Source organism: Seriola lalandi, unplaced genomic scaffold (assembly GCF_002814215.2).
Source record: "Seriola lalandi dorsalis isolate HSWRI2012SDOR001 ecotype SW California unplaced genomic scaffold, Sedor1 jcf7180002054864, whole genome shotgun sequence".
NCBI classification, from domain to species: Eukaryota; Metazoa; Chordata; class Actinopteri; order Carangiformes; family Carangidae; genus Seriola; species Seriola lalandi.
The window spans coordinates 157,053-173,440 of record NW_019525417.1 but is presented as its reverse complement, the minus strand read 5'-3'; the positions used below and the strand labels follow the sequence as shown (position 1 = coordinate 173,440).

Below are 16,388 nucleotides of genomic sequence, written 5' to 3'. Positions count from 1 at the left end.
CATTTTCATGCTTGTTTGTTTCCTTCTTTGCTGCTTTCTCTCTTTACACGTACTGTTGCTCAAACCATCTGCCATATAGGTCCTGTGTGACTTTACTTCAAGAGCTCTTAGTGGCTGTCTTCATCAGCTGAAGATCTGCCGCAGAAAAACAGCTTTAATTGGTACTGAGGGGGGAGGGAAGCAGAAGGGGCTGTACGCTTCACCACATTTTGCGAATGATCAAGAATTGCATTCAACCAAGCTTCTCCTTGGTACAGGCATTTAATGCTGACAACATCGCCACACTGGCCCTTTTTTAACATTATCCCTTTTGTACAATAAAACACAACAATAAGATTATTGAGTAGAATCCTCTTCAAATGAACCCATTCATTTTAACACCAACAAGGCAAGCGGTGAAACTCCATCCACTGATTCACTTGGAGCCATATATCTCTTAGGTTCCATGCAGGTAAATCAACTTATCCAGCTAACTGTAATATTTCAGGTTGCTCTGTCAATATCCCTGATCCTTGAATTTACCCTACTAAACACAGTGCTCTGCAGCCAGAAAGACTGAAACAGCAAAACACCATTGAGCTGCATACAAGAACTTGCATAACATGGCAAAAAGAAACTCTACAGAGTGCAGCCAACAGTGCAGTCCGATCCATTCCATCAGGCAATTTGGCCATTTTACCAAGGCCACAAGGAAAGCTTCACTACAATTAGGCTGACAGAAATGGCCTCTCTGACACATTAGAGGAAACAAGGAATGTTTCCCCTCCTTCTCTTCTCTTTGCACTGTCGGGGTTCTGCAACGCTTATGTTGTTTCAGAGGCTTTCAGACCTTAGCTTCTGTTGTTGCTCTAGCTTTGGAGACATTTTGCAGCCCATTAGCTGTCTTTTAGCCCCAACCACTACTCAAGACCAGTGAAAGAGAGGAAGGAGTGGGGGCGAGATGCAGGCAGAGTGAGAGAGAGAATGTGCTCAAAGCATTTCAGTAGGTACATCTGGAGCAGAGGTAGAGACTTCATGTGGACGATTAGAAAATATAATCTGAATTTACAGCAATAGGTACAGTATTTTGGGAAATTCGTTTTCTTGCCAAGAGTTAGATGACAAGATTGATGTCCCTTCATTTGTCCGCTAAGTTACAGCCAGCAGGGGGTTAGCTTAGCCTAGCATAGCATAGCACTTCTCAAGAGGGATGTTCCTGGGGGGCGGTTGATTAGTTTACACCAAAGATTCATGATGACACAAATTGAGACTTCCAACTACTTGCAAAAGGATATGGTCTGCAACAAGGGTTGCCGCCCGTCCTGTATTATACAGGATCATCCTGTATTTGAAAATAAAATGCTTTTGTCTCATATTTTCATACACTCATTTCATATCTAAAAAATGTCTTCAAAGTGCTCGGAATAATGTAATGTTTAGTAAAACCAAACCAGCTATAGTCTTCAAGTGGAGAAGTTTATCAGTGAGCAGCAGATCGACAAGCGTACTGTGTGCTGTGATAAAATATACGTCACAAGACGTCAGCGTCAGTGGTTGCCTTCTACAGATAAAAATAGCAGCACCCTCAGTCGCTGTTGTTAATGATGTCTGAAAGTCCGCAAATGAAATATAAGAGGCTGTTGAGATATAGGGCAAGATGTATCGGTGGGTCAGTCCTGTCCCAGGCAAGTTTGCATTTGAACTTTTTCAGTCATCCATGGAGGGATGTCTGATCTTAAACAGCACGCTGCATCCCTTATTTTTTCACATAGAAGGTGGCAACCTTATCTGCAATATTAAAACCTGCCTATTTACACCAATGCGACTAGAGGAGACGGTGTGTCGTTTCCATAGCAACGACTCTTTACTTCAATGTTTATCTCAGCTTTCTGAAGCTCAGCTCCATGCTGCTTTCAAGGGAACAGGACGAGTAGAGTATCATCTATAAAATTTCACCTTATATGTCAACTCCTTGGCATTCGCCGTAGAGGAAAATAGATAGAGGGATTTACACCGCTGCAACTTTTCTCATCTAGTCATGAACCTTATATTCTTTAATTAGTCTATGAATAAAATGAAATGTTAAACATGGGACATTTACCAGGTGTAATGTGCCTGGAATAGCACAGAACAATTTCAGGTAAAACTCCATTAAAAAATCTCCTAAATTAATTCTGCCCTATTTAATGCTAAAAAGTCACATGCTGTATAATATCCGACATATCTGACATATATGTTTGTCTGTTTTACTTTTTGCAAAAGAGCAACATATCTGCAAAATGGCACACAACAAGAAAAAATGCCACCAGTAATATACTGAATACCTTAACTACTGATTCTTATCTTCTCCCACTTATGCGCAAACTCCAGTGGCTTTATTGTGTGAATAAGTGTTTTGAGGCCATGAATACCTTCTTTGCTTTGAGTTTCTTTGTTTGTTTTGTTTCTTTGTTTGTTTGTTCTTGTTTGTTCTAAACTTTTTTGCTCCCTGGTAAACTAACAATAATGATACTAGTAGTATAGTAATAATAATAGTAAAAATATAATAAGAATATAAAGAACATAAGAATAATAAATACTTGTTTCACCATTTGCTGTAAAAGTGTATACTATTGATAGTACTTAGAAAATACTAAGAATAATGACCATAATAATAATTGTTATAATAGACAGAATAATAATGAACATTAATATTCTGGGAAGACAATTAACCTACATTTTATTCGATAGGTCCACAACCTATCAGGACCTGGGTAATGGATAAGGGGCGCTGGGCCAAAAAAAAGGGAGAACCACTGACTGTAAACTGTGGTAACAGCTAGGCTCTGCCAAAAGGTAACAAAATCTGCCAAGTAGCACCTCAAAAGTTCGCTCATTAACATGTTACACATCTAAAAATAAAACAACAAGCTGATACAACATGTACAAGAGGTTCTTTTAGACTGAGCTAAGCTATGTGTGGCATACAGAGCCATCAGTGAGTTAATATACCTACATTATTATTATTATTATTATTTACAGGTTTAACATAATTTCCATTTAGTACAGCTCATGTTCAGAGTGTGGTTAAAATTGTCTGTGTTTTATGATAAGAAAAGGTTTGTTTATTGTTTGAAAAATGTAATATCATGTAGCAGTATGTGTCTAACTCCGACCAGCAGGACGAGCGCGTTCGCTACACTGTGTGTGTTCAGGGACAAGGGAAGTCTCGCGTGAACACGTTGAGAGAACGAGAGCACACACTTGAGTGTGAAATCACTGTGTGTGTGTGTGTGGCGAATGTGTAGTGGAGGGCAGCTTCACTCTGCACCACGCTACATATGCTAACCGGCTACTGGCTCTAGCTATATAGTTAGCATACACACATGAGAGTGGTCAATCTTCTCATCTAATTCTCAGCAAGAAAGCAAGTAAGTGTATTTCCCAAAATGTCAAACTATGTTTTGCCTTCAGCCAAAGCATGTAACACTTTGTGAGCACACAACCAGCAAAGATCAGCTGAAAGCCAGTGGTAAGGAGGGGTGGGAGAAAAAAATGGATTCACTTCAGTATCACAATTGTTTTTTAATAGTTTTTTAATCACCAATCAATGGCTGTTTCCTGAATCCATATTAATTTTATTATTTACATTAAGCTAGTGTAACAGTAGTTGCAGCTAACAGTTAGCATGGGAGCTAGCTGGTTAGCCCAATAGCATCAGTGTGTGGCCAGAGGTTGCCAGTTTCCTGCTCACAGTGAATAAATTCTCATGTTTAACAGCACAGCTGACCAGTAATGGATTAACTTTATGCTAACTGCAAACAGCTACCTGCTAACAGCTAACAGCTGACTATTGTTGTCCGACCGTATGTTGACTGGAAGCTTCAAGCTCACAGCAACTTCATCAACACTTTCGGCCCAGTCGAGTTTGATGCTTTAAAATAAAAGCCCCAGTGGTTCCGCGTTGATTCATTTTATTTTAACAGTAATGTTCCTAATGAAACATTTTTCATTCGCGTGACTTTAAGACAGAGCCACAGGGTTTAGCAGTGATGAAGTAACACTCAGAAAGACTGAGTGACATATGAGGATGAGGAAATACAACTCAGTCTCTACATAGTCTCTATAAGTGTAGGATTTAAGTTTTTCCCATTGTCTATTGTTAAAAAAACAAAATCGCAATACAAGTATCGTGATAGTATCAAATTGGGAAATACACATATCGTCCCAGCCCTTGAGGCCAGAATATTGTAGCCTAACCAGCAGTAAATACAGTTAACCAATGTGTACTGTGGTTTTGCCAAGACAGAGTTAAGGTACTTTCCAGTGCAGGTGATGGAGTTGAACAATTTGCACAGCTGGCAAGAAAACCATAATCAATCCAGAGATTGTAGATAAGGGCACTAAAACCAGCCAAGCACAGCGTTTTCTCTTATCGCAATTACACCTTGCCCTCCTGCCTCAGGTACGGCCAATTAAGCTGGGAGAGGATGCGCCGGCAGCCACTTCACATTGAGGAGGCCTATCAGACGACTCCAAACACACCCTATCTCTGCTGAGGGGGGGGGGAAAGCTTGTTAAGCACAGGAATACGCAGGGAGGGTGCGCCAGTGAGTACCGTTTTCCTCTGCAGGTATATAATACATGTTTCTGTTTTTCCAAAAGCACACATGCTAAAGTATGAAAACAGAGATTGAATGAAATGAATGATTTTTGCTGCGGTGAGTGATAACACCTTCTGGATGGCTCTGCTGGCAGCGTTTCATGATGGGACCAAGGGTACATACACCTTGCCCTAACACTGCCTCCCCTCACTCAGTCATCTGTTTTTTAATCCATTCATTACTTCCCTCTTCTTCTGCCTTATACTGCGGAATATCATTCACATTATGTGACTACTCAGCAGTACAGAAAAGGAAAAAAGGTGTGGGAGAAGAGAAACCTCATGCGTGTGTTTTGATGTCAGAGCCGGAGGGCGGTTAAGAAAGGCAGTGATGAGGTCAAAATCAAGGATAACACTCAGAATGAATACAAATCTTTGCCTATTGTGATTCCTTATTCCCTGCTCTTTGTTTAAGCCTAACTGAAGTGAAAAAAAACCGCCACAGTGTTGCTGGCTTGGCAATGAAAAATTGATCACAAACGCTTCTCTGCTGCTGCATATCACTGTCTCCTCCACCGGCAGATGGAGGTTAACCAGGTACACAAAAATAAACCACAACTGCTTGATCTGAACCACAACTTTACACTTCTCGTCCCTGTCGCCACTCTGAGGTTTCAAAGACCAGACACACAGCATGTGGTGTTTTGTCTACACTGTGTGATGCCACCACACCAATTTAGCTCAACAATTTTGCCCCAAACCATCAGCTTTCATGGGGCAGAGAGCAAGTTCAGAGAGATCACTTCTTGTCTCAGTGCCGTACTGAAACTCGGATAGGAGAAAAGTGGCCGACAGAGATGCTGTCATGCTGCTTACAGGGCAAACTGGCCAGAGCGCACACACACACACACAGGCAAAATAAGCATATAAAAAAGTACTACAGTACTGTAGATGGACTTTCTCTTTCAGCCGCTTTGATGAAGTGATTATAGTGTTCCTCCAAGAACAGGAAATCATTAATAATAGCACGACATGCGGAGTGAAATTTGAAAATAAAATGAAAACAGAGGCTGCCACAGTGGGGGAATCCATCTACTCTCTATTAAGACTACATGGAGATACATTCTATTAAAGCTGCAATGAGACAAAGTGAAAAAGATACTCATTGGATACTTATTGAATAGTATTAGAGTCAAAAGGGGGTAAATTGACTAAATAGGTCGAGGCAAAATGCGTGCAGGGAAAATATGCTAAATTCTAATCCTGATTGGCCACATGGGTCTGCGGATGCTGCTTTCATAATTGCCTTTGCTTGATGTTTTTCTGCTCGTTTCAACATTTGCCGTGACATGCAATGTGATGGAGAGGAAAATAGCTTTCTGGTGATGCAAGTGATTTTGCGGAGTCTGTGGCTCGTTTCCTTCCACATCAACACAAACAGCCAATCCGCTGTTGCTGGCAGAGTCTACGCACAGATGGCTCTGATTCAAGGGAGTGTACGGCTGCAGCACTTACCACGTTCACTGGACAGGGTGGTATCTGTCACAGAAAAAAAAAAGGGGGGGGGTAAGGGGAGAGAAGAGAGAAGACGATGATTAGAGCATAATAGGTTTCAGTCAAGTGGCACTGCAATACTAAAGTCACCGCTAAACAAGAGAGCAAAACAGATCCATTTCTGAAGATTAATGGAAAGTCACAGGCAATACCCAGACAGTGACATATACAGAACGTGGGGCTACTATTGGTGAAAATTTGCTGTCACAACTGCATAGTCGCTCACATTTGTCTCTGTCTATTATCCAGGCAGCACCATTTAACCAGAATACAGTTTGTTTTCTCTCTTATACTTGTTGTCATTGCCTCAAGCAGTGGGATTCATCATTATCTTCAAACGCTTGTTGTGATGTCTATATTGCTCTTGTGCTCACTCAATGGAACATGCGGGACGTTGCATATACGCGTCGCACACACTTATGTACATCGTTGTGGGTGGTATTTATTCAGACCTTGGCACCACAGCTGGGTGACAAAAACACAAGAGGCAGCCCTGGAGGCTCTTGACGTCTCTCTCTCCTGGTTGCCTGCCCTTTCATGTCCTCCAGCTGGGTTGCTTAGTGAGATTTGATCAGAAGCAATCTCCATGGCTCGTTTTGCATTCGTTGCCTACATTTTTCTTCAATCTAGAAAAGCCTGAAAACTGACAAAACTTAAAAGTACCAACTCTGATTAGAAACACTTTCTGAACTCTAGGTTTGAGAACAACCAATGTTATCATGAATCCCAGCATCACAGTGATGAAAAATAAGTGTTATGGGACAGGCTTTCTGGTCACCCCAGGCCCACACTCAGGAGTAACGCTGTATATCATTCACTTGAACTTTGCTTTTTTACAAATGTTTGGTGAGAAATGCTGACTAGTCAAACTGTGTCACTTTCTATCCACACTGGTGGCCTGGCTCTGAGAATGGAATGTTTCCATTTTTGTTCAGACTGAAATACCTCAAGAATTATTGGTTGGAAGTGCCATGAAATGTCATGCAGACATCCTTGGCCTCTATTACTGTCCTACTGCTTTTATTGTTGGAGGGATTACAGACACTGATGTTCCCCTGAGGATGAACTGCAATAACTTTGGTGCATGTTAACACACTAAACTAATATGGTGAACATGGTTAACGTTATACCTGCTAAACATGAGCATGAGAGCATGCTCATGCTAGCATTTAGCCCAAAGCACCATTGTGCCTAAGCGAAGTCTCATAAACACTGTTAGCATGGCTGTAGACTCTTCATCTTGTTACGTGGCTTTAGTCCACTGTATGTTGTCAGGTAATGTTTAGCAGGTAATGCTCTGATAGATGACACACTACCTCAAAGATGACATCAAATGTAATGGGAATTATGAGAAAATATACTAAATATCCAACATGTAATCATCACTCGGTGTGTTTCAGGAGACCCAGATGTCTCAAGCAGAAGCTTTTATTGAAGCTTGGCCAAAAAAACATCATCCCACGTCATCCCCTCTCTCTATCCCAGATTTTCCTGTCTCTCTCTCTCTCTCTTCACTATCTGAATAAAGGCAAAAATAACTTTAAAAAATCATATTGTGATGTGTGGGAATGGTCTTGGATTTTGTATTTCATTTTCACTGAAGACAATAACAAAATGATGATGATGTGACTTTTTGCTGGGGTCTCTACCAAACAAACATGTTCCCTTATGTCTGGAGAATATGAATTGTAGGCTGGGGCATCTCTGTAGCACCACAATGCTTATAGTGTTATGATGTGACAAAACATTGCAGCTCTTTTACTGTGATTTTGATAATACATGGATCAATTGTTAAACCCTAATACTTACTTCATGTCCAAATAAGGTTATTCCTCACAGAACTACATCATGTCCATATTCATATCTTACACGTGCCAAGATTTTATCATGCACTTAAGCATTAAACCACATTTGATCTAAATCAGGTTGTGTATCTGTCCTATTTAGAGAACACTTGTGTAACTTATCTACCCTGAGACACAAACACACTGGCTGAGGGAGGTAACAGCCATAACAAATAGCCAGAGAATTAGCTTATCATCTTCAGCTACATGGCTAGGGTCTGTGCTACAACCTTGGTTGCTATGACAACTGCCAGTGGGAACTGACCAGCTGGATGCTATCAGTGTCTTCTTACTCATCCTAGAGACAAACAATGGACTATTGCTTTTAGGACCGACTTCTAAATGACCTGTGGGCTGCACTGCCTAATACTACCTAAAGACCTGGATCCCAGGAAAAAAAAATTCACACTTGGAAGCTGTCATTAAGAGTTTTTCGCACTTGGCAGCTTGTATTTGTGGTACATCTTATTTTAGGCCTAGACCAAATGAGATTCATGGAACTGAATACCATTCTCCATTTCTCATTTGTGTTAATTAGTTGTGCTACTTTCTGTGTTGCTTTTTTGCACATGTATTCCTTTGGTATTACAAGGTCAACAGCCACCATATTTTCAGTAATTATCCATACATGTTGTCAGGAGACTGGGCTGGACTACTGGTCAGTCTGGTGTAAGATCACACAAGTGTAAGAGCCTGTAAGCTTGCTCTGCCGTTGCATTTACTGGAGGCTGATTTGATTGTCTGCTAAATTATTAAAATTCGAATATAAAATACATACCCTGTTTGAACAAATGTCTCCACTAGACTGATTAAGTTACACAAATTTCTCTTCAAGCTTTCTTTATTTTTCAATGTGCATATGTATCTTAGTTGTCTGTGTGGTTGCGGTGCACACTCGCAGGATCGATGACAGCTTTCAGGCTCTTTGGTAGTAGTTCATGCAGTTTGTGATCAAAATGCATAAATGCCAATGAGTCGTGCTTTTTTCCACTCACGTCTCACCATAAATCCATTCAAGTTCATCTTAAAAGCTCTGCAACTTTTTGACTTGTTTACAAAAAGCAAACACATCACTATCTAAATGAGAGTTTCGCTTGTAGACAGCCCGACTGTCTCCATTCACCCTCTCCATGTATAAAGGCACCCCACTCTATCCCAACAGAACTTCGCTCCGCACATGTTCAATTATTCATCTCCCTCTGTCAAGAATTCAGCCTTGCTAGCACTTGCCAGTATCCCCCACAAATTGGCAGACAGGCTCATATTTGGCATATGGTGCAGAGCAGTGCTGCTTTTCCTTCTCTCACAGTCACAAATACACATCCACATACACACTCCAATGATGTACCATGTCTATCAGTTTTGTAAGTGAGATCCCCCCACTGAGATGCTGGGCATTCGTCCACAACCTCTTTGCAACAGGTTTCAAGGTTTTCAACAATAGCACTGTACACGCTGTAACTGCCAAATCAACCACAGCCCGCTATTCACAGGAATAAAAAAACTCCAAAATTTATGATTTGGTGTTGCAACTAAAGGGAACATCCAGTCTTTTCTGGTGAATTCACAATATACAGCTACTCAGGTGTTTTCAGTTTCTCTGGCTCATTAGACCTTTTTTTCTGTTTGAAGTTGGACAGAGCTTTTCTAGCAGTTTGCCGAGAACCAAACTGTGGGAGAGAAAAAAAGGTGTACGTTTTCCCGAGCTGTCAGATGCCACAAAGCCACAAAGTGAAAAAAGCCGGGTCAAGGAAGTGTCACTCATGCACATTGTTCACACCCACACATTCCTGAGAAGAGGTCTAATCAGATTAACTCCAAACACGTGTGGGTGCACCACCAATGTGTAGGGGCTTTGATGAATCAGCCACTTAAGTGTCACTTATGCAGGCTTTTTTCACAGGTGGGAAAGCACAGGTGTAAACAAACAATATTAATGATGGCTGAATTCCATTTAGCTGCTCCAGTGTCAGGGTCATGGTACTATGCATGCTGGCTCACTGTCCTACTGTCATGACCTCCTGGGACACGTGAATAAAACAGAACCATTGTTAATCACAAGTCAAAATGTCTGCAGTGAAAAGGCCTATTGACAGAGATGTACATGTATGTATTGTGTGTAAGCTGATGTTGTATAGTTGTAATATACACACCCACTGAGCATTGGGTTATAGTCAACTAAAAACTAAGAGATCTATTACTACTAAAACATATAGATTATAAAAAGACTTATTTCCAAAAAGGTCAGAATCTTTGTTGTAGTTTCACCCCCTTCAGTTTTACTTTAAAACCATCAGCAGCAGCAAGGAGTAGTAGGAAACAAAAGCTAATTAATACCCACTGATTGCTTCATTGCATGAACTAAGCTTGTGATGACATAGGTCTAAACTGTAAAGAGTGGACATCACAGTTACAACACTTCTCTTGATGACATTTTATTTTTAGTTTTGTATTAAAAAGATTATCAAGCACCCTTTAGTCACACACATAAGGCGCTGGCAGTGAGAATAAAATACAGAAAACAACCCTCACTATAGAATGTATAGTAATATTTACTGTCGACTGCACACACTCTGAGTCATTTTCACAATCTGAAATGTGGTTTTTATCGTCTCTGATAGTTAGCTTGTGCACTCCCTCGGGGCAGAAAGAAGAAAACCAGCCAAAGCCTACATATAGCTGTTCCACCATCCATTGCTGTAAGAATACATCAGTGGGACAAACTGATCTGCTGCAGCTGGCTAAACTGAAACATAGAACTGTTGAGTATTGTATTGCAGCTCATTAAAACATGTCACCACGGTTAGAATTTTCATGTTGTTTTACAAATGGAGCAGTAGTTGTGCACTGTCTAAATCAGGACACGGAGGTGGATAAATAAATACCATTTAGAGCCTTCAAAAGCCTTTTACTCAATCAATGTTATTTTCTGGATTTCAAGAGTGGTCAATCAGCAGCACTGAAACACGGACGTGTCCTGTCATTGTGACGATGCTGTGCTGCTGGTGTTGTCTTTGCTCTCCAGTGAATAAATTACAATTCAAACATCCTGCATTCTTGTCTGGACCACACTATTTGATTTTTTTCAAATTCAGCCAACACATTTGACCTGGTTCTTTATGAAGGGCTCTGCTACTGCGAAATGAATCAGTCAAAGCAAGTGGTGATGTGGACTCCCACATATTACAAACTCATCCAAAAGGTCACAGTTACTCATTTCCTTCATCAGCGACATAAAGAAAACATATTGAGCTTTCACAAAGCACCAAATTACATCCGCAGTGTCTGTTTGATAACCTTTCTCTCTGCGCTTGGCTATCCACAATCTTCCCATCGCTGTGAGTGGTAAATGTGTCTGATGTTTCTACATTAAAGGTCTCAAATTGTAGAAAGTGAGATTTCCCTGTCTTTCTTGATTATAAAGCAGGTCTATGTTCTATATTAATATTGCGAAAGTATCAAAACACTCAAATGCACACAGAAGCGAACACAGCCTATATTCAGTAACTGTGCTTTAAACCAAGCCATCTGGACTTCCTTATTTTGTGATGTCACAACTTAGTAAGCCAATCAGAAGATTAATATTAATGACAGACACAAAATGCCCCGTACTTTCTATAGCTCCAGAGAAAAGCATGAGACAGGGATGTTTTTTGGTTAAAACCACAAATATAGCTTATTATAGATATCAAAACTTAAATAAAACACCTGAAAAGTGTAAAATATACACCTTTAAAATTGCTTCAGTTCATGTGGATAAGAATTTTTTATTATTTTTTATTTTATTAATATACTGAAAAAAATACTTTTCTTACTATTTATAGGCTGAAAGATTTAAAAAAAAAAAAGCTGTAAGTCTAAAAAATGTTCACTAACACGTGCTTAAAGGCAGTCAACATGTTCACAATATCCAAAACAATGTGTTAAATCCCACACAGACGCACACACGCACTCTGCCACCTGCCATGTGATTGTGAGTGTGGATTGATGTGAGCGAGTCTGTTTGCATCTAGATGCGTCCTTATGCCAAATCTTCTTGTTGCCCTTGTGATACCTAATAACCGCAGAGCATTTCAGCTAATAAATAATACATTTAAGAGTCTAATCAAATTGAACAAATGAGTATGTCTAGAAAACTATTAATCAGAGAGCAAACGTGTATTTACAAATATAACACTGGCACAAACAATCAATTATTCATAAAGCGAATGCTGGGTAAGTGGGCTTCTTCCCGGGTGAGATGCTGCCATAATTGGAGTGGGACTACAGGAGTGCCGGCTGGTGTGTGTGTACATGTGTGCATGTGGGGGTGTGAGTGTGCCTATGTGTATCTGTGTGCTCACACACACACAAACACTTCTCTCAATGCGCCAAACTTCCCCCAAACACGACAAGAACAGGCAGAGTCGGCTCATTACTGCCTAATGAGTTGTCTGATTAGTGCAGAATACAAAAGCCTTATTGTCAAGCGCTGTATGTTTATTTTGATTAATTATTATACTAAAGTGACTGAATAGAAGCACAATGACATGGAGCATTAACGTTTTGTTGTAATAGGACCCTTGTGGAGTGAGAAATGATATATTCAACCCTCAATGCAGCAAATAAGCCACAGTCATTGCCTAAAGAGGTTTTATTTTTGCCCAACAGATACAATATGCATGTTTGTATTGTGCTAACATGCAGTTCAACCTTCAACTCCATATGGTAATATTAGGATTTAGGGCATTAGGAGATTGTTATTCCTTCCTTTGTAATGTTTTCCTCTCTGCAAGATTTGTTAACAAAATAATGTGAAATTAAAATACCCATTATAAACTGAGATGGGATTGAATGCCATGAATGTGTCTGTGCTCACTGACAGAGATTAGCGTTCATGAGTCCTTGATAGCTAAAGGTATTGTGGCTTCTTTAAGTTATGGAAAGCATGTGTTATGTTTGTTTATACAAAGCTACATTCAAAAATGTATATTCACCATGCAGAATGATCAAGGAGTCGCTTGCAGTGATGAACCCACACAGAATTATCACCTGACTTCTGCAGTTTCCCTGCAGTTTTCAGCTGTATGGAGCATTTTACCATTTTCAGCACATTGTTTTGGTTTTTATTTACTGCAACTTTACTGTTTTGGCTCACTTTCACCACCTTCATTTCCAGCAGCAGCAAAAAAACTATGCTAATTTTGGAGGATGTAGTTTGTGGTGCCGGTTTGTGGAAACACCTGTTAGTATAACACAATCCAATTCAACACTACAAGCTACAGCCTCCAAAATGACCATAAAGTTGAATCAACATGTCTCTAAAAGAGCTTCAACACAAACTGAACAGTATAGCCTTCATGGAGCTGGGATTTATTGCAGGACTGTTGTATTAGACTGCATGAGCATGTTTAAGTAAGGGATACCAAATAAACTGCCAACTGAGTGTAAATAAAAGTGGAGTGAAAAGTGAGATTGGTATACTTTTTCCTACCACTGCATTGTGATGAGTGCCAAAACTAACAAGTTCTAAAACAGACATATTGATTGTCAGGAAATATAGTTTTAAAGGCGTGAGCAGTGGAGCACCTGATGTACAAACACACTTGTGATCTGTCATGAGTCACGACTCCCTGTTGGCAAGTGTGTTGACAACAAGTTGAGTTTCGACTGGCATCACAGATTAACAGAGAGTCTGCGTCACTGTTTGTGATCCAAACAGCTTCTTTGGTGACCACACGTTTCACTCCTGTGATATTACATGCGACTGTACATCTGAGTGTGTTCTGCTGCAGAATGTGGAACGATTAATGATACCAGCCAGCACACCGGGGGATTTATGAATCTCTCTCTCTCGACGATCCTGATGACTAGGACGGTTTAGTTACAGTAAAAGTGTTTGACTGCACTCTTGTGGGTCTTTTTGTCATAATTATTCACTTTGATCGACATGTTTCTAGTTCAAAAGAAATGCCTAATTAGTTAAGTTTAATATGGTTCACATGCTTTGAAGCCAATTTGGCTTTACACAAGTTCTGTAACTACTTACACTAGTCAAAGTAAAAAAGCTTTTCAGTGCATCACCTCTAATGCACGTCTCTAAACTTGGATTATTATTGAGCCAAAAATCAAATGCAGATAAAATAGGATTAATGTTGAAATATTATCAATATTAGAAAATTTGATTCTATGCCTGTGAATAAGACCCATTTTCACTCCCTTAATTTGCCCCTTCCCTCTCTCTGCAGCCCTCCTCTCTGTGAGCAGAATGCCACTGCTATTGTCAGAGGAGGGACTGTATTGCTTGGCCTGTTGCTATGTACACACTTTAAATTAGAGGTAATGGGGCACTGCTGTTACACACACCCAACTGCCTATACGCTGCAATCAACAAAGGCCCCTTCTCTTCAAAGACAAGCAGTGCTTACGTGCACTGCACTCCAAGCTACCGGGGTGCACCGGGGATGTATTGACGATAACATAATGAACAGAACTTTGTGATTTAATGTGTCATGAAATCTCTGCCTTAGCTACAGACAAGCAGCAGGTCTAAGTGAGATTTCACCCTGTTTCACAGGTAGCAAACTTTCACACACCTCATGTTCACTCACAATACACCTGTCCAAACAAATATTTTCCTTATTGTCTATGAGAAACGCTTCAAACAGATTCAGAGGTTAATTCAGTGTCTTCCCAAGATGTTAGCTTCTAAATGTTCTCGATCAGAGAGCCTGTCGGCTCATCCACTAATTTCCCTAGCTGAGCAAGTTAAGACAGGAGGCTTGAGTGTCTCAGGCAACGGTATCAATCCCGCCAATAACCTTGTCAAGAAGAAAGTTCAGTCTATTCAACTAGGCAGCGGGTACTTAGCTACTTTTCTCAAACTCTTTCTCAAAATGTGTCAGACATTTAGATTAGTTAACATTTGTCAGCATTTCGTTTGTTATTTAAAAAGATATTCTTTGTTTTTCTGTATTCTCTTTCAAGAAGTGTCAATTGCATCAGTTCTTGTGTTGAGGGAAACAAAAGACAAGAGGTCAATAAGATCAACAGTGGGATGACTAACAAGATGAAAAAACTTTATAAATCAGAAAGGACAAATAACTAAAAACATGGGGTTACTAATTACATAGATTCATTTTTACTACACTGTATCGACAGTGCTGTGTTCACACTAAAGCTAGCTCAAAATTCAGTTCACACAGATTTAAATTAACAAGTTCATGTTCACAGTTAACAATCTTGACTGAACTAAATTAGGTTAATTTCTTCAATTTTTTTTTTTTGATGAGCTGATCTGTTCTTTTTCAGTAGAATCTCCTCTTATCCATCCATCCCTCCCCCTGCCCCCATAGAAAAATGTGCTTTTCAGCTCACATGCTGTATGCCGTAAATCGTCAGATGCCACCTTAAAAAAAAAAAAAAACAGTTCTTCTTCTACTGATATTTTTTTGTGTTTGGTTTTTGGTTTTTGGTGCATTACCGCCACCTTCTGGTGCTTGAACGAGGCTCGCGTCGACGTTCACAAAGAACATGCTCTTTTAGCACAATAATGCACAATGCTCTGTATCGCTGAGTGACTGAACACGACGACTCATTTCATGGCGTGATGGAATTTCCCACCTGGCCACCCGGCCAATGAATAGGTCCCTGCAAATGCATGACTTCTGCCGTCTCATTTCTCCGTACAATGTCAAGTCACAGTTGAGTAATTGTGCTAGCCTTCAATGTTCATTACCTCAAAAGCCATATCAGTCTTGTTGTGTACATTAATGTGTGCTGTATGTTGTTAGACCCTAAATATAAAATGAATCTGGCTTGTACTGAGCTATTTTTATTTTCTCTCAGCTAACATTAAAGCACTTTCCCTGGAGGCTAAACATATTTAATGGGGTGACTCAACCTTAATGTTAATGCAGTGTAGGTAGCGGCCGATTAATTGTTGTAGTCCAGTAGGTGGTTTCATTTCAGCATGTAAACATCTTGGCGTTTGTGGGTGCACATTGGCATACATTTATTCTCAACACCCATGCATGTTTGTCCAGTCAAAGCCAACAGTTTCAGCTTCTGCCTGATGATTAAATCCAAATGAATATGCATGTGCTATGCTCACTCACAGACACTGAACCACCATGAATCACAGTGCGTAATGCACACACTTTCCTCTGAATGCAGCCTCCCAACATGCAGAGACAGACACAGAGGCAAAAAGCGGGAGGTGGGCGTGGGGTCCCTGCTGTGATGAACTGGTGCTGACACAGCCAGATGTTTAGTTAAAATGCAGAGCCCCAATGTGGGATGGAGGGAGGAGTTGACATGCGCTTCGGGGGCTTTAGGCAGCCAAGTGCTCCTCTGTAGCCGCCTTGCATCTCTGTGGGCAGGGTGTGCATATGCTTTGTGTCATATGATTTGCATTTGGCTGACTATGCGCGTTTGTGTGTGTGTGAGTG

General features: G+C 40.4%; 1 protein-coding gene across 2 annotated transcripts in view; it reads right to left on the bottom strand.

Moving 5' to 3' along the window:
* The window catches only part of cdh4 (cadherin 4, type 1, R-cadherin (retinal)), a 194,380-nt gene that overhangs the window by 111,183 nt on the left and 66,809 nt on the right, over positions 1 to 16,388 (bottom strand). For both annotated transcript variants that reach the window (XM_087179767.1, XM_023428032.2), the window contains exon 3: positions 6,077 to 6,100. In XM_087179767.1, the coding sequence (XP_087035893.1) occupies positions 6,077 to 6,100 (24 nt within the window). The remainder of the gene's footprint in view (positions 1 to 6,076; positions 6,101 to 16,388) is intronic.